The sequence below is a fragment of the Notamacropus eugenii genome, chromosome 1, assembly GCF_028372415.1.
Source record: "Notamacropus eugenii isolate mMacEug1 chromosome 1, mMacEug1.pri_v2, whole genome shotgun sequence".
NCBI lineage: Eukaryota > Metazoa > Chordata > Mammalia > Diprotodontia > Macropodidae > Notamacropus > Notamacropus eugenii.
The window spans coordinates 27,597,247-27,622,480 of record NC_092872.1 but is presented as its reverse complement, the minus strand read 5'-3'; the positions used below and the strand labels follow the sequence as shown (position 1 = coordinate 27,622,480).

The following is a 25,234-nucleotide window of genomic DNA, read 5'->3' as shown; positions in this document are numbered from 1 at the left end:
TATTTTCTGTTTCTTAATCTTTCCTTCTCCTTAGATTAGTTTTTTTGAAAGGGTTGACAGTGATTTAAGCATATAAAATAATAGATTTAAAAATCATACATCTTCAACTGGAAATTTAGAAAAGAACATCTGTTTTAGTGCATTATTTAATAAGAGTTGTGAATTGTTCCCTTCTATTTAGTACATCATTTAGGAAAAAAGGGAGAGATCTGTGTTACAGTTCTCTAAAGGGAGCAAAATGTAGTTAGATTTAAAAAAAAATTAAGTATCTGTTTGATGTAGCCTGGGAGCTTTTCTTTAACTGACTGAAAAATCTCATGCTTATATTTATCATCTCATTTGTATTGTTTTAATGTGTTGGTTGATAATCTTCTTGGGTATTAAAATGTTTTATGAATTTGTTGTCTAAAAATTGAAGAGTTGTATTTAGTTACATCTTGTCAAATTAGATCATACAAAATAATTATATTAGATGCAATTAGCTAACAAAACAACGATCAGATTGTTCAAGGCAAGAAGTTACATAGCAAAGATTCTGAGTTTTAAATATGGCTTTTATTGGCCTGAGAGTCAACAGAGTGGTACTAGTAACCAAACAGTTGTGCTAAGCACTATGTATGGGTGATATAACCATTAACTTTCAGTTTTAGAAGCCTTCCCTCCCCCAGTCCCCTTTATTGGCAGGGGATGACGAAAATGAATTGTCTTTTTTATGCCCTTTGTGGTTGTTCAAGCATCACAAAAAAGTTACTATGGAAATAATCACATGTCTGTAAACAGCAAATATTTCTAGGACTTTCCCAGTGAGATAAGGTAACTAGTATTATTAGTAGTTTATGAAACTCTTCTGAGGCCTAAGTCTGGAAGCTGCAAAGTAACTAGGAACATGTTACCCACGGTGAATTGTTATTTGGGAGGATGAATGTCACATGATCCTTAGCACAGTTGAAAAGTCGACTCAGCAGGCTTTGGCTTAGTAATGCGCTTTGTTGTGAAACAGTGCCAGAGACAGCAGTGGGGAGACCAAGGGGGTGGTTGCAAAGAAAGCAAAAAGAGCAGTCTGACAGAAAGAAGAATGAACTGTCAAAGAAAATAAATCACAAGCCGTGCAGGACCAACTGATGACCTGCCACAAGCCTTCCCAGTAGGACTGCATGTGACTGACCCTGAAATTGTCATATGGAGCGAGAGACCCACTGAATACCTCCAGCATGTGTAGAATGAGCAGTCATCTCTATCCTTATTTTTCCTTATTGATGCCAGTGCTTTTGACTTTTTGATTTTGAAAAATTTAGCAACTAAAGTATTTACAATGAAAATAAAAAAATAAAGATTTGTGGCATCTAATAAAATTTTATAAAAATGTTGCTGAGATTTTAAGCATGAGTTCCTCCTCTCCTTTTTTCATAATATAAGCTAGTGACCGGATCTTCATACAAGTATAAGCTAAGTGAATTATAATTTTTGAGATTGACTTTAAAAAGATTAAAATAGATACTCATGTAGCCTCTGGTTATAAAATAAAATTGTTAGCTTTTTATGTTTGTAAAATTTTCAAAAAATTTACTTTTATTTCTTTTTTATTAGCTAAACTGCCTGCAGATGATTTCTGACAAAACACTTAGGGAACTTGATGCTACCAAACAGGAGATGGAATGTCAAAACAAGAGTCTAAAGGTATAGTTGTTTAGAATGCCATCTTTCCATTTTGGAAACAGAGCTTTTTCTTTTGTTATCACATTTAATAATAACATTTATCTTGAATACTTTCAATTTTAAGATAAATCAAAATTTCATCTTTAAGAAAAAGTTTGCATTAGAACAGTGAAAATTTTGCCTTCAAATATTTTATTAAATATATTTTATGTATGTTATATAAACTACCCCTTGATTTTACATATTTCAAAATTCATCTTGTTCAGCCAAAGATTTAAAAATAGTATTTTATCATTCTTCATATGCATTGTTTTGGAATTATGTTTTTATGTTACTGGGAAAATATCCTTCAGATCACATTAAATCTAATTCATAAATTTAAATACAATGCCATAAATTTCAAGATAAAGGATAAAGTTTGAAATGTAGTGTTATTCTTAAAATAATTTGGTACAAAAAGAAGGGAAACCTTTAACTTGGAATACATTACGATCATTTTGGGAAATTGCTTTTCACATCTTTTCTGGTTAGGAGAACTGAGAATCACTAATTTAAACAACTTTGTAATTTGACATTCTGACATTTAAAACTTTTAAGTTTCTTATGTGACACTTTATTGTGCCAAGAGAAAATTAAACTCTTAAAACTCCTGAGTGCCCAATTTTTGTGTAATTTTTATTGTATTAGTTTATGGATACAGTATTTTTTTTTTGTTTTCATATGTAAATATCACAAGTGCAGGAGAAGGTTGTTAAAAGAGCTAAAATTTTTTTATCTAAAGCACTTATCTTAATAGTGAATCACAAATGTACTTCTCTTATTATTAGGAGCTTTATTGGAAGATGGCCACCTTATTAATAAGTTTTAGTATTACTTAGTGGAAATGTTAAAGCATTTTCAGTTCTCAGATTTGCAAGTAAAACATTGCCATCAAAACATACATATAAACAAAATAATTAGGAATTTAGTGAAGAAAAAACTTTCATATAGGTTTTTCAACCTGTACCTCAGACTGCTAATTTAGTATGTATATTTTATCATATATATTACCAGTGATGACATCATCCTTAATGATATTGGACTGTCAGCCCTCTGAAAGACAAAGAAGTTATAATAGAAAACTTTGAGAATGAAAAGAAGGAAATAAATGACAATAGTAATTTTGAATCATGTAATCATTTATTAGTAAAATCTTCAGGATCTGTGTTAATCTCAAGTCCAGCTATCTTTCTGGTTTAACTCAGGTGCTTTCTTTCTCCTCCCCATCCTTCTAGGGAAAAAAAAATAGGTACTTCACTATGCATATTAAGAAGTCACTTGCTCAAATGCTTTATCAGATAAACTTACCAGCCTTTTTTTTTTTTTTTTTTGGTATCTTTGACAGGAAGCACAGGATAAACTGGTTAATGTCAATCAAGAGTTAAATCACCTGCGAACTAAGTATGCAGACAGAGAATCTATAATCGGCACTTTAAAAGTGGAACTCCAAAATGTTCTGCACTGTTGGGAAAAAGAGAAAATGCGAGTAGCACAGTCTGAAAATGAAATCCAGAAGCTTTCCCAGGCTTTCCATAAGGATATTGAGGTATTACAAGATTCAGAAGCACTGTCAGAAAAAGGTCTTCATCTAATCTTCTTTTATACATTTACATACATCAAAATGGCTACTTTGGGGCTTCTGTGATTTATTTCCAAAGATGAATTTATACTATATATTTTGAAATATGCATATTATGTTTCTAAAATTGGTTATTCCTTTACTTTATTGTGCTATTTTACAAGATGAGATATTCGTAGTTTCATTCTATCAGTCAATTACAAGCATTTATTAAGCACCTACAGTGCAAGGAACTATGCTAAGGCATAGAGGATACAAATAGAAATGCAACAGTCCCTACTTTGAAGGGGTTTACCATGCCAAATAGACTGGCTCTAAAATGTACTTTGCTGGTACCTTGTCTGCTAATTATAGATTTATGTTTTAATAATCGGAGAATTTTATAATCCCAGAGTACTAATTATTAGAATAGTGAAATCTCAGAAATCTGTGAAACACTAGGCATTAAGACCCGCTTCATTTTCAGATTTTGACTCAGCAGGATAGGTCACATAGACTATCTGTCCAGTGGTTCAGGCTCTTCTCTCTTCTCAGTTCAAATATCTCATTGCTTTTCTACCTTGTCTTCCTAGCTGGAGGGTCTCCCTCCTTCATGCCCTTGTCTCCCGAATCACCCTAATGCATTGCTGTGCTGCTGTTCTGCTTTTCTCAGCCAACGTCAACAGTGACTTTCTTTTGGTACTGAATAAAATATGACCTGCTGGTCTTGTCATTCAAGGCTCTGTCGGCATGCTATACTGTGCCTGCAGCCTTAAGCCATGCTTCTGACCACGCTCAGTTGTTCTCCATCTGCTGTTAGTGTCCCACTTTTGTTTACTTATCTTCTGTGTCTGGAATGTTGCCTTTGTGCTGTCTTCCTCCTCTGCCTCCTCCTCCAGTGTGAGAGAATGCTATCCCAGGATTCAGTAAGACCTGGTCCCCTTCCTAGCTGCGTGACTTGGGGCCAGGCTCTTAAATCTGTCTGCCTCAGGTTCCTCAACTGCAGAATGGGCGTGATAGTAGTACCTGCCTCCCAGGGCTGGTGTAAGGATCAGAGGAGACAATGTTTGCAAAGCCCTAAACAGCACCTGGCACAGTGGAGATACCATAGAAATAACAGCTGTTATTATTATTATTGTTATCATCGTTATTTTGCTTGGACATTTTCCTGGCATATTACATCTTTTTGGTAATCACTTATTTGTGTGCTTCTTCTCCTAAATTAGACTGTTCCCTGAGAGTAGGGTCTCTATTTTGTTTATATCCCACTGCTTAAAACACAGTGCCTTACAAATAGTAGGTGTTTAACGTATTTGTTGGATTAAATTAAGTCATACTGTAGCCAAATGCATTTTATGTGATCGGAGAATTCTTTGTTAACCAAATAAATTGTCTTCTCTTTTATTTTGACTTGAGGTATAGGATTAGTCTAGCTAGCAAGGAACTAACTTATATGCGTTGTTCTGCATATTGAGCTCATTATTCTAACAAATATGAACAATAATGCCAACCGAGTGAAACAGAAACATTCTTTCCATCATTTTTACAGTCTGGGATTTAAATTGTGTCCACATGAAGCAGTTGGAATTGTTCTACACATCAGACAATGATTAAAGTAAAGGAAACTAGAAGCCTGACTGTATTGTAAAGTCAGCATGTCTACAGCGTTGTGGTTGGGTTCAACATGTGTGAATTGATTTTGGGTCTTGGGATTTCTTTTTCGTGCCAAATGGATGATTATCATGCCTGATTTATCATAGCCCAAGCAAAGAGAATACAATGGCAACACAACTGTTAACACTGAAAAAGTTCTGATCACTTCATGATATGTTTTGGGAAGTTTTTTTAATGCTTGTATACTACATTGGATGATTTATTTTGAATAAGATCTTTGACCATTTCAACAATTGAAAAATGCAGAATGCTAACCTATCAAATTAACAACTCAGAGCACATTTATTTCTGAACCTAGGTTTTGGTTTTAAGGCTATGTTCAATAGCCTTTTTTTTCCCTTTTCTTTCTTTTTTAAAGTACTCCGGTTAGAAAAGGTACTTTGCTATGATGCATAGCATGAGTATAAAGCACATCATTTAAAGAAGTTGAGGGAAAACCTCTTAAGTCCTATGATTTCCTTTATGAAAAAATATAATTTTTATAAATTTCTCGTAAGGGTATTTTTTTTATAGCAGTCTATTGAAAGATAATCTTACTAGATTATGTCCTATATATAAAAACTTTATACTCTAGCTTTATTCTAAGTTTATTTACAGAATTTGTGCCTTGGGTTGGATTCCAAGAATATCTGCTTCATGTTAAATTTTGCTCTTAAGTGAATAGTATTTTTTGTAATTTCCCAGTGCCTTTTAAATAGGTCACTTTTGTTTGATGCTTCTAATTTGACTTTTTGGATATTATATCTTATGCTGATTATTGATCACACTATTTTTTTCTTTAAGAAATGAGGTGTGCTATCTCTTTGTAACAGTGAAAAAAATGCTTTGTACTTTTTACATGTCTAATGCTAGGACAGAAAAACATATATTTAGGAAAAAATACAGTAGGCTTACCTACTTTATAACACTCATTTCACTAGTTGATAAGCTTAAGGGACTTGGGATAGATTGGGTATTAGGAATGCCTGAAACCTGAGAGCTAGAAGGAAAAGAACAAATTAGAGCAATTGTATACAAGGAAAATGCTGAAATTATTTAATTGTTTTTAAAAATATAGTAATATTCTAAATTACACTTTGGATTAAATAACATACCTTTCTTGTGAAAAATTTAAACAAAATATATCAATTATAAACATTTAAGAATTACAATTTCTAAACAGTTTACTTTATTCAGTGTCTTTTCTTAGAATGTGAAAATGATTTCATTAAAACTACCACATTTTGAAATTCTGCCTTATGATCTTGTTCAGGCTTTAGAAGTATATGTACATTTGGATTCCTACAATGTTTATATACTGAAGTTAATTTTTTTTTGCTTTCCTCACAGGAGAAGCTAACCTTCCTTCATACTTTATATCAGCACTTGGTAGCAGGCTGTGTGCTTATAAAACAACCAGAAGGCATGCTGGATAAATTCTCTTGGTCTGAGCTTTGTGCAGTCTTGCAGGAGAATGTTGATGCCCTGATCTTAGACCTCAACAGGGCTAATGAGAAGGTAACTGTCCTCAGGCACCAGATACCTCTATTAAATTCAGTGACATTTGTCCACATCACAGTGTCATTAAGAAAGGCTGACATTCATCTTATTTCAAAAAGAATTTGGATGTTAATAATTCAATACCATTAATTATGGCTTGTCTACAGCTCAGTTTGATGCCATCGCTGTGGGCATGTGAATGTGACTGAAGTCTGTATGAAGTCTCTAAGCTCCACTTTCTGTGCAGGACATGCTAATACTACTAGCCAGTATTAGCCACAGGGACCTAATTAAAAGAAAATAAATTAATCTTACTGATGAAGCAATTCAAAGGACTTAGTCATTTACTCTAATAAACCAACACTTTATCTTAGCATAAAGCAGAAGCAAGCTAGAGTTAACCAAAAATATAATTTTAAAATAATTGATTTGGCAAAAATGAAGTATTATTATTTTAAAAATAAACTAAAAATAATTACATGCTTGTAACACACTTTCTAAAAGGTAATATATACTTAATTATAAAATCTGTGGTTCATAATGTTGTAAATTTTTTTGAAAGGTAAGAACAGTAGACATTTATGGTTACTTTACTATTTCATAAGACTTAAACTTTTAGTCTTTCCAAAGGAAACACATTCAGAATCCCTTGTTAGGTTATAATAAATTAAACTGGCTTAGTGGACATGTTGCTGTTAAAGATATTGGTTCATTTTCTGGCTCTCTTGAACTAGCTGGTCAGAACTATGTTCATGTGGTCTAGGAGAAGGATTCCAGATCTTGGCTGCACTGACATTTGCTCTTGAGGGATAGGAAGAGAAAAACGGTTCCATAAGCTTCTCATCTGTTGGAGACATGAAACAATGTTCTTGGCCCAGCGTCAAGAGTCCTTACTATTGATCATTTTGGCTCTGATCCTCTTAGTAGGGTCACTAGAATGTTCTAGGAAGGATGAGAGTGGGAAGGGTTAGGAACATCCTGAATGATCCTTAAGATTTTTGAATCAGTCTAGAAACATTTTCTATTTGATCAGAAGTTTTTAACCATGATTAACTGTTAGAATTATATTTCAGCCTGCTATGATTTTATAGATTTTTCAATGTGCTTCGGTTATTATCATAACATCTAAATTTCATTAGTTGATACACGAATGAATATGTGAAAAAGAAAGGACCTTTCCTCAGAGTTTCCTATTTGTGTACCCAAACCAGTGTGAAACATTTTACTTCACTGCATGCAAATTCATTGTGTACGGATTTGGAAACCTTTTCTTAAATGGAGGTTCTTGCTTTTGCTTTAAAGAGAGCTGTACAGCTTTTCCCTTAATTACTTTACTGGATATCATCTCTTGAATATCTTTGTTGAAATATGTCTTAAATTTAGCAACTTATTTGGAGAAAAAAGGAATGTGATCATATTTAAAGTAAAACTTTTACATATTACCAATACTGAACTACATGCTTCAATTTTTAGATAAAGTATAATCACAGAATTTATTTATCTTAGTTTCTCTCTTAATGTGTTAATTTGTGTCTGGCTTAGTTTTCTTTGTTTTAAAATATCATCAGGGAAGAAAATGAAAATAAGAAAATAACTTATTGTGAATTGGAAAAGTGATTTGACTTTATTTCTTGTGTCTATTGTATAACCATGTAGATAACTCATCTAGAATATATTTGTAAAAACAAGTCTGATACTCTGAAGGAGCTTCAGCAGACCCAGGAAGACACTTTTAATAAAGTGGCAGAACAGATTAAAGCACAGGAGAGCTCTTGGCAGAAACAAAAGAAGGATTTGGAGAAGCACTACACTGAACTCCTGCGGGAGGTTCAGATGAAGGCACAGGTAAGCTACTTCTACCATCGTGGTGAAAAATGTTTGTGTTTTTTTTCCCACACCCTACATCTTCTTTCAGAACCATAATTCAGAATTCTAATTAAATGAAAACTGGTTGGGAATTATATATACACATACATACATAAATATATATGTATATACACACATATAAATACATACACAAGCATACACATACACACGTATAAATTCTTAATTGTGGCTTTCTTTAGGAAATGAATGGATGTATGGTTAACATATTCCAAAAATGCATTATTTAATTGGATCCTGAAATATTTCTCCTCATTATTAATTTTTTGTGAGTTTAAAAGTTTAACATAAAATATCAGAATCATTCTAAAATTGCCCATAGTAGTAGAGTAATAGTTTCTTTTTTCAATATTAATTCCATTTGTGAAGAGTGTATCTTTTACTAACATTTTAATTTATTTTAAGCTAACATTTAGTGTGTGATTTCTATGCTTCAGTAATCTCCTTATTGGTCATATGTAAAGAATATGTTATCCGTTTTTAGGTCCTATACTAAAATAATTGAATGGAAAATGAATTATGTCTTTTCAGTTGAATTAGAGTGTGCAGAATCAAACTTGAAGCCAATTATTTTACCATACTTTTCCTTATATAAATTGAACTTTTATGAAATTGGTATTTTAAGACCTTTCTTGATCAAGAATATTATAATGGCAATATAGACTTTTTCATATTTAATTCAATAGACTTATAAATTTAACATGGTTATGGAGTTGCTTTGGCCAGAACTAAGGATATTGTTTATTTTTTCTGTGATTGAGACAGCACTTGTTTCCTTTTTACCCAATGGCAGTGGATCTTACACTTGCTTGAATGAGGGCCACAACTGCTTCTGGTACTCAAATAGTGAAGGTAGATGCCTCTCCTAGGGACTAGGTTTGGAAGCCTCATTACTCCGGAATCTATTGTAATGTGTGATGACTGTACCCAATGTGCCCTGTTTTTATCTTGGCTCTGCAACTTCTTTCTCCCCTTAGGAATGTTGCTTAACTTCTTTGACCTTGACAGACTTATCTATAAAATATGAGAGTTGGACTAGAGGACTTCTGTGATGGGAACAAGATTCTAATCCTTCTGAATTCATGCAAGTTAAGTTCCTTTTTCCTTAAAAGGTATTGAAACTATCTTCAAGACATGGCTTAGGTGACCAAAGGCTAGAGTGATAGAAATCACTTCTGGATCACCTGAGTAAAAATTTCTCTAAACCTGCCCCTGAGGTTTGGTAGATCAATTTAGAACCTATGGAACTTCACTCTGCTGAATCAGTTTGTACCCTTGATGCATATCCTTGTTTAGTATCTTTCCCTTGCATTGCCCAAGTAAATTTCCTTTTGTCAGCTGTTGATTTTTTATGAACTGTTGAACTGTCATACTTATTTTATCTTATTTCATTCTAATATCAAATCTGAATTACCAGGGGAAGTGAGATATGTCAGACATAGCCCACAGTAACCTTTATGGTCACTTCTAGCTCTAATTGTGTGATAATGTAACATGGTGCTAAAATCAATTTACTGTGATATATATCAAGTAGTGCAATAGAAACACTAATTAGACTTAACACTTCTCAATGCTAGCATTCAAACTTTATTAACCATATGCATGCAAGCACCAGTTTCTGTTTTCTATTAAACAATGCAACCTTTAACCCCACTAGGAATGAACCACCAACCTGATGGTTCTTAGGGCTTCCTAGTAAGTATATCTGTCTCCTACTGGTCCTCAATGACAAAGGTTCCTTTTTGCACAGCCACAGGCCATATGTCTCCCTCTATGTCATTTAGTCAATTGGTGTTGCTCTTAAACAAATACTTGAGTCTTCTCAAGTGGGGAATGGAGAATGCCGAAATCACCTTGGTTACGACCCAAGTTCAAGCTGAAGGCTTGGGAGTTGCTATTAGGTATATTATAGTTCTTGCTATGGGTGTTAGCTGGCTAACCCAAATTTTGGTTGTTGGTCAGAGACTTAATTCGTTTACCAGTTAATTTGATTTATGCCTGATAACTAATGATAAGATTGTTTGCTCAATTTTCCCACGTGGAGTTCCAGTTGTGCACATTATTTATGTGTACATTTATTTATATTTATATATTATATTTTCATTTATTATTTTTATCAGTTTTGTACAAATACACTCGTGTTGTTTATAAATCTGAACCAGACATGTGTATTTTATTATTTGAAAAATAAGTTGTGAAAAACAAATATTGAAACACATTATCACAAAATGATGTTCTAATATGAAATGGTGTCAATTATGCCAAGGCAACAAACAATTTCAGTACAAATACTGTTATCCTGATCATAACCTCTGATTATCCAAGTAGGTAGATGTATCACCATTTTTTTTCTATCACTAGCGCTAGATGACCTCAGATTGGAGGTTTCTTCACCTACATCAGAGGTTGTGGCTTTTCTGCAAGTGAACTATCTAAGAAAGGTCTATTAGACCCAGAGTCTATTAGATAGAAAGTCTAGACATGGTTGTTGTATCTTCATGATCTTAAAAGGGAAAAAGTAATACATGGGGTGAGGAGGGAAGGGAAAACATGGTTAGGGAAAATTAGCTTCCATAATCTGGGTATACAGGTAGAAGTCTACAAAAAACATGAGGAAGAAATGGGGGAAATGGTTGACATTTGAAGCTCACCCTCATCTAAACTGGTTAGAGAAAGAAAGAACATACACAGTTGAGTAAAGAAATATATTTAATTCAGCAGGGAAAGAGAAGGGAATGAGAGAGATGGAAGATTAAGGGAAGAATCAGTCATAGGAAAAACAAACTCTAAACTTACTGTACTGTGCTAAAATATTGATAGCTCTTTTTGAAGTAACAAATAATGGGAATCTGGGGGTGTGCATCAGCTGGGGAATGGCTGAACGAGATGCGGTCTATAAATGTGATGGAATACTAGTGTGCTGTAAGAAGTGATGAAATGTATAGTTTCAGAGAAATCTGAGAGGAACCTATGAACCAAGAGAACAATTTATACACTAACGGCAATACTTTAAAACTAATAAGTCTGAAAGACAGGAAATCTGATCAGTATAATCACCAACCCACAATTCCTGAGGATTAATGATGATATTTGCTACTCACCTTCTGAAAGAATTAGAGTACTGAATGAGGCATATGTGTTTGTATATGTGGGTGTATAGATGCCACCCATATACACATATGCCACATATTACCATAAACTTGTCTGTAAAATGTACATATCTATGTAAATATATTTAAACCATACAAATATGTACACACAGGTTCATGCACAAGTATATACATATGTGTATGTCTTCATATCTACACAATGCAAATATACACACATACACATACATATGCACACACATACACAGTTGTCCATCTCTATAAGGGTAAAGGGAATAGATTGTCCTGCGACAGTCACAGGGGGATCTCTCTCTTAGTCATTGCTGGCAAAATCCTTTCTAGAGTCCTCCTTAATAGGCTGATCCTTCACCTAGAAGATGGGCATATAGCTGAGAGCCAACGTGGCTTCAGAAAGGGCCGAGGAACAGTCGATATGGTGTTTGCTGCCCAACAACTCCAGGAGAAATGCCAGGAGCACAACAGAGGTCTGTACACAACGTTTGTGGATCTGACCAAGGCCTTTGACACTTTGAGTCGTGAGGGCTTATTTATTAATCATTAAAAGCTGTTGCCCAAGAGGATACTGCCTAAAAAATGAATTACACTGACAGAAAATTTTCACATCTCTTCCTTTGTCTCTGAAAAACTTCAGTAATTCAATTTTTCTTCTTAAAATTTAATCTTATAAAAGTCAATAAATAGAACCTTTTGTTTTTATGTTACATACATGTTATTGTTCGTCCTTTGTACGAGGTGTTATCTTGCCTTTTGCATGAGCTAGATTTCCATGAAACAGTGCTGCACAAAGCTGCTGGCCTTCCTCTCTCCTTCAGAGTCACTGCCTAGAGATGGCCCAGGATGTAGTAGATGACCGTGGCTTCTTGGATATTTGACCAAGCTCTCAGTACTCAGCAGCATCTGCTTCAGCCACCTTCCTGGCCATTGGAACAATCTGTTCTCACCTGCCCATTCCACTGAGACGCCTTCGCAAGCTGGGGGAAGACATCCCCATAACTCCCTGACAGATTTGAGGCCTCTTGGTTACCCTCAATCTGGTTTAACTCACCTGCCCTTGCTACAGTTTCTCAGAGCCAGAATTGAGAGTTGGGTGAATCTGATGAACACCAAAGAGCAGATAAGCAAACCCTCTCACCAGAGGTACTAGTGTTCCCTTAACACCCATAAACATACGTGTATGAATGTATGCCTCTGAATCTGATAAATCTCTGCTTAAAGCGCTCCAAGGAACACACCATTTCCTGAAGCAACACATTCCACTTTTGAATACCTCTAACTGTTAATTGGGTTTTTCTTAGCCTCTAACCTGTATCTCTTTTTAACTTTTCCCCACTGCTCCTGACTTCACTCTCTTGGGTCAAATATTAAACCAAGTACAATTGCTCCTTTATGTGACACTGCATCAGATATTGAAAGACAGTTATTATGTCATCATATCTCTGCCCTTTACCTTCCCCTTCCCTGCACCATTCTTCCTTTTCTCCATAGCCAGTTTCTTCAGCTGATTCTCAGCGTCTGTCTGGATCCTTTCTGGTTTATCAGTGTCTTCCATAAAGCCTGATGCCCATCTCTGCACTGAAGGGGGTGTATTTTCTCACTTCTCCCACAGGGCCGTGCTTGGCCACTATAATAAGACAGGGTTCCAGTTTTCTGTGATGTTCTTTCCATTTACATTGTTTTGTTCATTATATACAGTATTTTCCCAATTGTGCTTCCTTTACCGTGGTTCTCTGATTTGTCAAATTCACTGACTTCTGTAGTTCAGTTATATTACCGTAATCCACACACAATATTTTAGGTATTTCCTAATAAATGAGGACCTGCTGTTTCTAGCTTTATGTATATAAAATGCTATTACGAATAGTTGTTACATGTGGGGTTCATTTCTGTCTTTGACTTGCTTGATGTTTTTGCCTAGGATATATGAGTCTAGGTCAGAAAATACTGCTATTTCAGTCACTTTATTACCATGCTTCTAAACTCCTTTATATAGAATTTTTGAAACAATTCACAGTTTTTGTAATGCTATATTAGTGTACCTATCTTTTTACAGTGGGACAGCTAGGTTGTGTGGTGTACAAAGTGCAGGCCTAGAGTCAAGAAAACTCATCTTCTTCAGTTCAAATCTGGCTCCCTACACTGTGCGACTCTGAGCAAGTCACGTAATTTTATTTGCTTCAATTTCCTCCACTATAAAATGAGCTGGAGAAGAAAATGGCAAAGCACTCCAGTATTCCTGCCGAGAAAACCCAAACGGGGTCATGAAAAGCTGGACATGATTTCGTTAAAATGACTGAACAACAATGATTTTCTACAGCCCCATCAACATTGACTTTTTCCATCTTTTATTATATTTGTAATTTCAGGCATGGAGGGAAGAAGGATTTTAGAGTTGGGTTTATTTACAATTCACTCATTATTAGTAATGAGAAACAATCTTTCACAATTGTTAATAGTTTGCAATTCTTTTTTAAGGTTCCTGGTATCTGTGTTGTTCCATATGTATGTGTTGATTCCCTGCATATTTCAGATATCAGATCCTTCTTAGAAAAAAATTATCACAAAGATCTTTTTCCCAGTCTATTGCTTGCTTCTTATCGTCGCTGCTTTGACTTTATTTCTGCAAAAGTTTCTCAATTTCATGTAATTGAAATGATTTTGTCTTTTGTGAACTCTTCCTTTCTCAGTTAAAAATTCTCTTTATTATATAACTTTGTATCTCACCCACCCTCCACTTTGTACCTAAAACAGTCTGCACAAGACAAGTTTTTAATTTATATTTATTATCTGATGAACTCTCTTTTTCGTAGATAAGAAAACTGAGGTTCAGAAAGGCAAAGTGATTTATCTCAAGTTGCATAACTGATAAGGGCAGAGTCTTTGACTCTAAAATTAGAGTCCTTCTTATTAAAATATAGTTACAATTGAAGATCTTTTCTACAAAAGAACTTTCACTCTTGCTTCATTCCTACCAAGGTTTAGGTGAGATGCTAGGTCCTCCATGAAAAATTCCCAGGGCATTTCACTTACTACTACTAATTCTTGATTTATTTTGTATCTCACATATATGTGTACATGTTATTACACTATGCACAATAGTATGTAATCTCCTTGGGGGAAGGAACCACTTGTACTGATCTCAATAACTTTAGCACAAAGTGTGGCAACATAGCAAGTAATTAATAAACATTTACTGAATTCAACTGAACTAAAATTCATCCTCTGCACTGAGTGAGCTAGGCTCTCCAGTGCCCTGACCTTCAAAGGAGAAAGCCTAAATAGGAAAAAGTTTCAATAAATCATCAAAAATAAGATTTCTATACAAGTTACCTCTAAAAAAGAAGTAGCCATGAAAGATTTTCCTCTTACAGAAGATGAACTGCTGCCTCAGATATTAAAAAAAGGAATTTAGTTTTTCCAGTTTAGTAGATTAATAAAAGTAACCCAATATATAATAATAAAAATAATAATAGAGATTACTTACTATTACTTACCAATCCTAGTGATAGGTAGGACTCTTCTGAAACTCAACAGACAGGCTGTGCAAAATACAAAGAGGAGGTAAAGTGCTATATGTGAGGACTAGCAGGGTAGTGGGGTCTGTAGAGATCCCAAAATGCGTTATGAGAAGTATAATAATAAACCTGAAAAAGGAAATTGATGTTCAGGTTTGCAGACTTATGTTCTTCTGGGAGACTAGAAATCATCAAGCTGTCTCTATAAATTGTGTCTTTGAGATCAGTATATTTTGCTTATATGCAGATTATGTTTTCTTTTAATATTATTGTTTTTAGCTTCTGTTCTTCCAGATTTTCCTTTACTTCTGTGTATTCCCATTCCCACTCAGTTATCTCTTTTGTATCTTTGGTGAAACTTGCCACCATGAATTTTTTGTGTTGATGAAGTTTTTCTATTATGCCAATCATTTACTCTGTGCAAGACACAAATTTTGCTTTCTCAATTCTTATTTTCTTTTAAACCATTCAGGAACATCCAGCTATGGTTCCTTGCTATCTTTGGAATCCATAGGGTCTTTTGCCTCACCAGGTATCAATTCATTATCCTTTATTTTACAATACTCAGCTAGGTGGCATAGTGTATAGTGGCACTGGGCCTGGAATCAGTAAGACCCAAGTTCAAATCCAGACTTAGACACTTAGCTGTGTAACCCTTGACAAATTACTTAATCCCTTGTTTGTCTTAGTTTTATCATCTGGAAAATGGGAATAATAATATCTACCACCCAGGACTATTGGGAAGATCAAATGAGAGATAATAATTATAAAGCACTTAGCACATTGTCTGGCGCATGGTAAGTGCTATATAAATGACAGCTATTATTAATTATCATTACCACCACTATTATATTCATTCATAGACATGTGCAATTGCATATATATATGTATACATTGTTGATTGTTGTCCTACATCTTCGAAGAGGACCAAAATGACATCACCATTGTAGAGTGAAATTTCAGTGTGTCTGACTGTGGCTGATCAGACCAATATGAGCTCGGAATGCTCTACCACAGGTTGGGCATAGATAGTCCATATGAATATCTGGGGTGGATATCCCAAATTTGCGCATTCCTGCGTTTACTTTATGCTGTCTCAATTCTGCTTTGCTCAAAGAGCACAGCACCCTTTCTGATGTGGGCATGCCATGCTGCCCTGTGCCAGTGTCTCCCATGTTGTACAGTCAAATCCAAAGTTCTTGAGAGAGACCTTGAGAGTGTACTTGTATCAGTTTCCTGGCATGGCACTAGTACACTGTCCATGTTTCACCAGTATCTAACAGTGAGGTCAGCACAATGGCTCTCTATACACCTTCAGTTTGGTAGACAGTCTAACACCTCTTCTCTTCCAAACTTTTCTTCAGAGCCTCCCAAACACTGAGCTAGCTCTGGCAATGCATGCATCAACCTCATTGTCAATGTGTATATCCCTGGAAAGTACACTACCAAGGTAAGTGAACTTATCCACAGCATTCAAAACTTCTCCATTTGTTGTAATCAATGTTTCCATTTATGGATGGTGTGGTGGTGGCTGATGGAGGACCTGTGTTTTCTTGGTGTTAATTATTAGGCCAAAATCAGCACAGGCAGCAGAGAATTGATCCACACTTTGTTGCATCTTAGCTTCAGAGGCTGCATTGAGTGCACAGTCATCCACAAAAAGAAAATCATGCACCAACACTCCTTCCACTTTGGTCTTGGCTTGTAACCTTTTCAAATTGAAGAACTTACCATCAGTACAGTAGTTGACCTTGACGCCATGTTCATTCTCATTGAAAGCATTTGTCAACATGGCTGAAAACATCATGCTAAAAAGCATGGGAGCAAGCACACAGTCCTGTTTCACTCCATTAGTGACTGGGAAGGCACAAGAGCATTGCCTATTATCCAGAACCCAAGCAAACATGCCATCGTGAAATTGACATACAATATTGATGAACTTCTCCAGGCAACCAAATTTTGACATAATATTCCATAAGCCCTCATGACTAACAGCGTCAAAGGCCTTGGTCAGATCCACAAACGTTGTGTACAGACCTCTGTTGTGCTCCTGGCATTTCTCCTGGAGTTGTTGGGCAGCAAACACCATATCGACTGTTCCTCGGCCCTTTCTGAAGCCACGTTGGCTCTCAGCTATATGCCCATCTTCTAGGTGAAGGATCAGCCTATTAAGGAGGACTCTAGAAAGGATTTTGCCAGCAATGACTAAGAGAGAGATCCCCCTGTGACTGTCGCAGGACAATCTATTCCCTTTACCCTTATAGAGATGGACGATGGAGGTATCCTTGAATTCCTGGAGGATAAGCGCCTCTTGTCATACTGAATTCTGACACTCTCAAGGTCTCTCTCATGAATTTGGGATTTGACTGTGCAACGTGGGAGACACTGGCACAGGACCGCTCAGCATGGCGTGCCCCCATCAGAAAGGGTGCTGTGCTCTTTGAGCAAAGCAGAATTGAGACAGCACAAAGTAAACGCAGGATGCGCAAATTTGGGATATTCACCTCAAATGTTCATATGGGCTGTCTGTGCCCAACCTGTGGTACAGCATTCTGAGCTCGTATTGGTCTGATCAGCCACAATTGGATATACTGAAATTTCACTTTATCATGGTGATTTCATTTTGGTCCTCTTCGAGAATGATGGACAACAACCAACCAGCCAACGTACTGAGTTCTACTCCTGCACTTTATTTTATCTTTGTGTGTATCTCTCATTTCTATAATGTGTCTTGAAAGCAACAGGCTCTGGAATTCAAGCTTTTAATCTGTTATCTGTTTCTATTTTATAGATAAATTCATCTTGGTGTGTAATTTTCTCCTTTCTATTTTTCCTTACTGTCCTTCTCATCCTGTTTACCCTATCCCTCCTAACTACTCTGCTTTACTTCTGTTTGTTACCTTGTTCTCCTGTTGTTTAAGCTTCCCTCCCCCAAAGGGTCTCTCACTTAACCTCTCCCCCACACCCACACCCACACCCCCTTGCCCTCTTGTTTCTTTCTGTAATATGTTGCTCCCTCTTTGACTCTTTCCTAAAAAGAATATGGTTCTAACATTACCTCCCCTATCCCCCCACTAGCTTCTTCTCTTTCAGTTTTTCCTTTCATGCCTCATTTGTATCAGATAATTACTCCTTTTTATCTGTCTCTACACAGTTTTATTTTTTTAGAATCACCCAGTCATACTCAGCTCAATACACGCCTTTCTTTCAAACTGCCTAAATAATGATGACAATTATAAGAGTATTGCTAGTATTTTCACATATACAAAGTAAACATTTGAACTTTTTGAGTCCTTTATAATTATTTTTAATGTTTACCTTATATTTCTCCTGGATGTCAGATATTAAATTTTCCCTTTAATTCTGTGGTTTTTGTCACAAAAACTTGAAAGTCTTTGAGTTCGGTGAATATCCATTTCTTTTAATATTCAGGATTATATTTAACTTTACTGGGTAAGTTAAGTTACCCTTGGTTGTAACCCCAGCCCTTTTGCTCTACAGAACATAGTACTTTAAGATCTACGGTCCTTCAGCTTAGTAGCTGCTAGGTCTTGTTTAATCCTTTTTATAGCTCCACGATCTTTCTTGTTGCTTCCAATATTTTCTCCTTGAACTAGGAGCTTTGAAACTTGGCTATAATATTCCTGTAAATTTTCTTCCTGTAACTCTTTCAGGTAGTGATCAGTGGATTTTTTCTATTTCAACTTTACCTTCTTGTTCTAGAACTTCGGGGCAATTTTCCTTGATAATGTCTTGTAATATTGTATCAAGATTACTTTTTTAACCATAATTTTCAGATAGTCTTACTATTTTAATGTTATTTCTCCTTGTTCAGATCTCCAGATCAGAGATGTTTCACTCTTCTATTTTTTCAGTCTTTTGATTTTGTTTTACGGTTTCTTGGTGTCTTAGAATGTCATTCGCTTCCCCTTGCCCAGTTCTAGTTTTCAGTTATTTTATTCCTTAAGTTTTTGATTCTCTGTTTCCAGTTGGTTGACTTTTCATAATTTTCTTGGATTTTTTTTTCTGATTTTTTCTCCATCTCTCTTATTTAATTTTTAAAGTCCTTTTAAAGTTCTTCCAAGAGCTCTTTTTTTGTGCTTGTAATCATTTGATGTTTCTTATTGAAAAAGGAATATCTTTTTAAAGCTCTGTTATCTTCCTCTGAATATGAGCCCAGATCTTCTCTATCACCACAGTAACTATCTGTAGTTGGGTTCTTTTTCCTTTGCTTACTCATTTTTATTTATTAAAATTTTTTTAAAGCAGCTATTAGTGTAATCAAATTGGAGTCCCACAGTATGGGGAATGATGTCCCATGCCTCCGATCCTTCTTACTCTTATTTTCTGAGATCTGTCTTGGCCTAATCTTGGACTATCCTCTCCACTCCTAAGCTACATCTAGGGCCTCCAGCCACGCTGTCTTGAAAATGGTCTTGCTCCCTGCTGCCCCTCTTGTGGCTGCAAACTACAGCTGTCCTATCAGCTATAGAATTGAAACCAGGGACTCTGTTCTCCTGCAAGTGCTCATAGCCAGGAGGGTCCCTGTCCCTCACTACTGCACTCACCAGGTTTGTACTAGCTCCTTCTTCTGGCAGCCACAGCTTTGAATGCTCCTGGTCAGCACAGCTGTGCTTTGCATCCCTCAGCAGTGGAAGGTCCTTTGATCTTCTATTCTGCAGTCAGATTACCCCTCCCCCAACGCCCCCTAGTTTGTTGGAGTTTGGGTCTTTCCTGAGGTCTTCGCAAATTGTCTTAGGAGGACAACTTCTTTGTCCTGTGTTTATTTCTGCTCCTCTGAGTCTATGTTCTCTCTTTTTTTTTATGGAGGAAATTTGGAGATCTGAAAGTTTTCTGATCTATTCTGCCATCTTACCAGAATACTCTACCCTTAACTTTTTAAAAATAGTACGTTAAATTTCCACATTTGCTTCAAGAAAAAAAATAAAAGGTAAAAACTGACATAATCTCTTAAAAACACTATTTTTATATTCTAACTGATCCTAATGAAGACAGCAACTATCAACTAAAATGCTGTAAATATACTATAAATCAGTGTTTTATTATATTCATGAAACTACTGATCTGCCCTTTTAAAAATAAATGCCATCTGTATAACAAATAACTTTTAAAATGATTGTATAGCATAGTTGAATAGAAAGTTCTGATCCTGGAGTCAGTGTTTTGGGTTCACACTAGGACTTTGTCTTTTATTTGCTGTGTGATTTTGAGCAAGTCACTAAGACTCAGTGAGTTGCTTTATCTCAAAACAAGTTACTAATACTTGTAGTGCCTACCTCCTGAATCAAATAAAAATAGGCATGTAAAATATTTTCTAAAAACTAAGGGTTATTGCAAGCCATTGATGTTATTACAAAAATATACATTTCAGAGTTCCTTTTAAAATTTCACTTGTGTTTATTGACCAACGACAATGGGAAGCGAAGGGGAAGAGAATCTAAATTAATTAGAAAGTACTGCCAGTTGAAATGAATAATAGTCACATCTGTATAATGCTTTATTGTTTATGCACCACTTACTTAGTATTCTGAGTAGTGTGAGTATTATTATGAGCATTTTATAAATTAAGAAAACTAAGCAAAATCACTTTGCCCATAGTCCCAGGATTGCTAAATTGCAGAGGTGAGAGTAAACCCAGACTGTTGTACTAGCCTAGTCAGATTGATGGTATCTCTCAGTGAGAGGTACAGGAAAAGCAGTTGGAAAATAGGTTTAATCTTATTGTTTGTACAAAACTTTTAAGGAATTAATTAGGAATGAAAGCTCTTGCTTGTTTTTAAACTTCTAGCACTTTGCACTGAAATGAAATATTATACAGCTGTTAAATAAAACAGAATCCCATAAAACCTACATATATTACATATGATAATATATGTAAAATGCTTTCTAAACCTTAAAGTGATATATAAATTTTAGTTATTATTATTATCTCATTCTTATATTTTTTGTGGATTTAGGTAGAAACAGTCCCAAGACACTATCTTGCTATTAGTCCTTTGTATTCAGTGTTCTGTGGATTATTTCCCAGGTGGATAGCATATCTACTTTTATGGTTGTAATTTCTTACATGTTATAGGATGTAAGCTCATTCTCTGTAGTTTTACTGTCACTGGTATACTTCCAGTAGCAGAGAGAACAGAGATGAAATATATTTCATCCAGTTCCCACATGATTTTGATATCTTTAGATAAGTCTCTGTACTTTGAAAACTTTTAGTTTCTATAGCTTAGATGTCTTGAATATTTAGAATGGTGACATATTAAAATATTATTCTTAAGTTTGTATGAATCAAAGTTATATGTGTATTTTACAGGTTATTGTGGGCAGCATTTCATATAATATATTGGTTGAGTTCTCTAGGATATTTTGAGATCTATATTTGTAATAGGTTTGCAAAATACTTGACAGATACATTATTCTATCTTCATAAGAACACAGGGAAGAAGATGTTGTTATCCTTATTTTTACAGATGAAGAAACTAAAGGAGAAAGAGATTAAGTGACTTGCCTAGGGTTACACAGCTAGTAAGCATCTGGGGCAGGATTTGAACTAAAGTTTTTCTGACTCCTGGTTTAACACTCTGTTCACTTCATCACCTAGCTGCCATATTATGTGTCAGTCCATGAAAGCTTTTGCTATATTGTTCTAGACACCAGGTCATGTCTTGCTAGGTATTAAGGAGGTAGTAACTTTATGTGTTGCCCAGGCTTCATTATTTCCTTATATAGTCTACATAACTCACTAAGTCCACATTCCCTAAAGTTTCTGATAGTTGAATTGTCATCACACATTCTTCAGTTTTCACAAACAAATTTTCATGATTTGGTGATTTTGTTGACCAAGTCCATGAGGATATTTCTTTTTGATTCCACTTGTGGGTCTTAATTATTTCATAGGCTCTTTTCAAAATCAAACTATTTGGGTTATGTTTGACAAAATCAATAGTATGTTGTTTACCGCCTTTACTATTACTTGGTGAAGTGATGCTTATTTTCTAAAGTATTTCAATAGGTTTTATACCCATCTATCATGCCTTCTAAACATGCCAGCTCAAACCTCTTTCTTTTAGGCCTTAGGGTGGTAAGCCTTCATATTTGGGGTTTTTTGTTAAGATGCTTCCCAAATCTGTCATGATTCCTTTTGTATTTCCAAAAGTGTACATCACTACTCTTACTGTATTGGTCTTTATTGCTTTAAAGATTTTCTTCTCATTTGGTTTTGATTTCAGAATGTATACAGGTTTTTTCTTGATATTTTTATCCACATTACACCTTACATGGAATATAACAAAGTATTTATTCATTCCACCTTCATCTGTTGGATTAATATGACCTCTGGATTCCAGCTTGAAGCCTGGGGTCTTTATCTTTCCTAAAATTAAAATAAAAGTACATTAAAAATTGTATAGTTATTGAGACCAAATGCCATTTGATATCATTGGAGAAAGATTCTCTGAGATGAAGATAATGTTTAATATGTTTATCAGTGGAACATTATTGCTTGATGTTGTATGTACCAAGTGGTCAATAAGATATTTCTGTATTTCTGGTTGATTTGTTTAGGAACCATTTTGCTTCTATTTAGGAGAAATCACAATGAATTTGTAGATAGGACTATAATGGATTTTAACTGTCTTATGATTTATTTCAGTTAGTTCTGTCATTATTGTGTTGGTGTCATGTTTTCAATACTGAGCTATTTTCCGTGTGAACCTCAGATACTCTGGTGTTCCATATTGATTCAATTTCATATATTATCACTATTATGTAAGTTATAAATGTAGAAGTGAATCAAAATCCTTCTGTAAAAGGTAGACAGAGACCTTCCTCTGATCTCCATATGTGCCCCAAGGGAGAGTGGTAAGGGTTAGTCTGGGTGCCTTCTACCTATGGCAGTGTTAGGCAACTTCTACCTCCTACAACCAGCCTGATCTCCCAGTCTGGATGTGGAGATCCTTCGGTACAAGGAAGAGCAACCTTCTTTGACCCTTTGACCTTAGGTCTTCCATTTCTTGCTGGGCTGCCTGTCCTAATTTTGGCCTAATAGGTAACACCAAGACAACACAGGTGCTTCATCAGCCACCACCACATCATCCATACGTGGAACCATTGGTTACAACAAATGGAGAAGTTTTAAATGCTGTGGATAAGTTCACTTACGTTAGTAGTGTACTTTCCAGGGATGTACACATTGACAATGAGGTTGATGCATGCATTGCCAAAGCTAGCTCAGTGTTTGGGAGGCTCCGAAGAAAAGTTTGGAAGAGAAGAGGTGTTAGACTGACTACCAAACTGAAGGTGTATAGAGAGCCATTGTGCTGACCTCACTATTAGATGCTGCTGAAACGTGGACAGTCTACCAGTGCTGCACCAGGAAACTGAATTGCTTCCATTTCAACCATCTTTGGAAGATTCTGAGGAGCACCTGGCAGGATAAGGTACCAGACACTAAAGTCCTTGCTCGAGCTGAACTGCCAAGTATTCAAACTGTGTTTCAGAGAGCACAACTCTGATGGACTGGCCATGTTGTTCGAATGCAAAATATATGCTTGCCAAAAAGACTATTTTATGGAGAACTCACTTGGTTCAGGCAATCACATGGTGGTCAGAAGAAGCAACACAAGGATACTCTCAAGGTCTCTCTCAAGAACTTTGGATTTGACTGTGCAACATGGGAGACACTGACACTCCTGTGCTCAGTATGGCGTGCCCATATTAGAAAGGGAACTGTGCTCTTTGAGCAAAGCAGAATTGAGACAGCACAAAGTAAATGTATGATGCGCAAATTTGGAGTATCCACCTCAAATATTCATATGGACTATCTGTGCCCAACCTGTAGTAGAGCATTCCCAGCTCATACTGGTCTGATCAGCCACAGTCTGACACACTGAAACTTCTCTTTAGTGATGTCATTTTGGTCCTCTTTGAAACCAAAGGACAACAACCAACCAATGCTGCCCCTTGAGGAAGAAGAGGAAAAGGAGGAAGAGGTAGAAGAGGAAGAAGAAGAAGATAGAAGAAGAAGAAAAAGAAGAAGAAAGTAAGTTGGTGAGGTGTGAGATTTCCATTTCCCCTATCTCCTCTGGCTGCACTACTCTGAGATTTCTCCAACTTTCTCTCCACTGTGCCCCCACAATTGGTACCTTATCAACCTCCGGACCCTCCAGCTTTTTACTTTCCTTTTGTGTGTTGTCTTCTCTCATTACATTTTAAACTCCTTGAGGGCAGGGGGTATAGTTTTTTCTTATTTGTAAACCTAGCACTTGGCATGTGGTAGGGGCTTAATTGTTTTTTAATGTATTGGAGAACATAGAACTTTCCTTGGAAAATGGAGAGTTAACCTGGAACATTGTGAAAATTCAGAGCCCTCCCTCTGTAAGGGAAGGCTTTGGAAGGAGTTTACTGCTCCAAATTTCAGCCCTCCAATCAGAGGAGAAGGGTAAATGAGAAGGGGTTGAGTAGCATCAGTCAGCAACAACTATTCAGCTTACCTGGACTCCTCTCATACTAGGAAATGTGTGTGTGTGTGTGTGTGTGTGTGTGTGTATGTGTGTATGTATGTATATATGTATATGTGTGTGTGTGTATGTGTGCATATATTCTCCTTTAAACACCTCAACCACTTAGTTTTTCCACCTATTCACTTTCCTTGACCTCCATCCCAACTCAGCCACACACAAAGATGGTTGTACTCTTGATTTTGCCGTCACCCACAAATTCACTATTCTGTGTTCAAGAATCCACCCAAATCTTCCAAATCTGATCATAATCGGCTTTTCTGCTTTTTCCTCTGCCTTCACTTACCCATCCCTACTTTTCATCCAAAGTATGATCTTTAATTCCTCAACCCCTCAACTCTTTCCCAGGCCATACACCTGAATGAGTCACTCTCTTCTTTCCCCCTCATTTTGATCCCTTAGTGAATGAGCTCAACTCTACATTTTCCTCTTCTCTTAAGTCCTTAGCCCTTTTATCACATCACTGATTATGCCTTGTTAAGCTTGAACCTTCAGTGACTATCCACCTACCTTCATTTCTACACATCTGCTACTGAATGAAGGTGGAGAACATCACACAATTGTTTGGATTAGTTTCACTACATATTATGAAACCTTCACTGATCCCTTACTCTTCCTAGGCAGTTCTACTACACCTCTCTCATCAGCTCACAGTCTCAGTCTTCACAGCAACTCTTACAAATATTTGCATCCCTGCTTAAATCTTCCATGACTCTGTCTTCTCCCACCTTCTCATCTGAGAAACCTGCCTCATATTTTACAGAA

The 25,234-nt window shown here is 35.9% G+C and overlaps 1 protein-coding gene across 13 annotated transcripts in view; it reads left to right on the top strand.

Annotated features, from left to right (window-relative positions):
* Nucleotides 1-25,234, top strand: part of CCDC171 (coiled-coil domain containing 171) — a 509,668-nt gene that overhangs the window by 195,740 nt on the left and 288,694 nt on the right. For all 13 annotated transcript variants that reach the window (XM_072655937.1, XM_072655913.1, XM_072655979.1 and 10 more), the window contains 4 exons: nt 1,588-1,677; nt 3,041-3,241; nt 6,257-6,424; nt 8,063-8,251. In XM_072655937.1, coding sequence (XP_072512038.1) covers nt 1,588-1,677; nt 3,041-3,241; nt 6,257-6,424; nt 8,063-8,251 — 648 coding nt within the window. The remainder of the gene's footprint in view (nt 1-1,587; nt 1,678-3,040; nt 3,242-6,256; nt 6,425-8,062; nt 8,252-25,234) is intronic.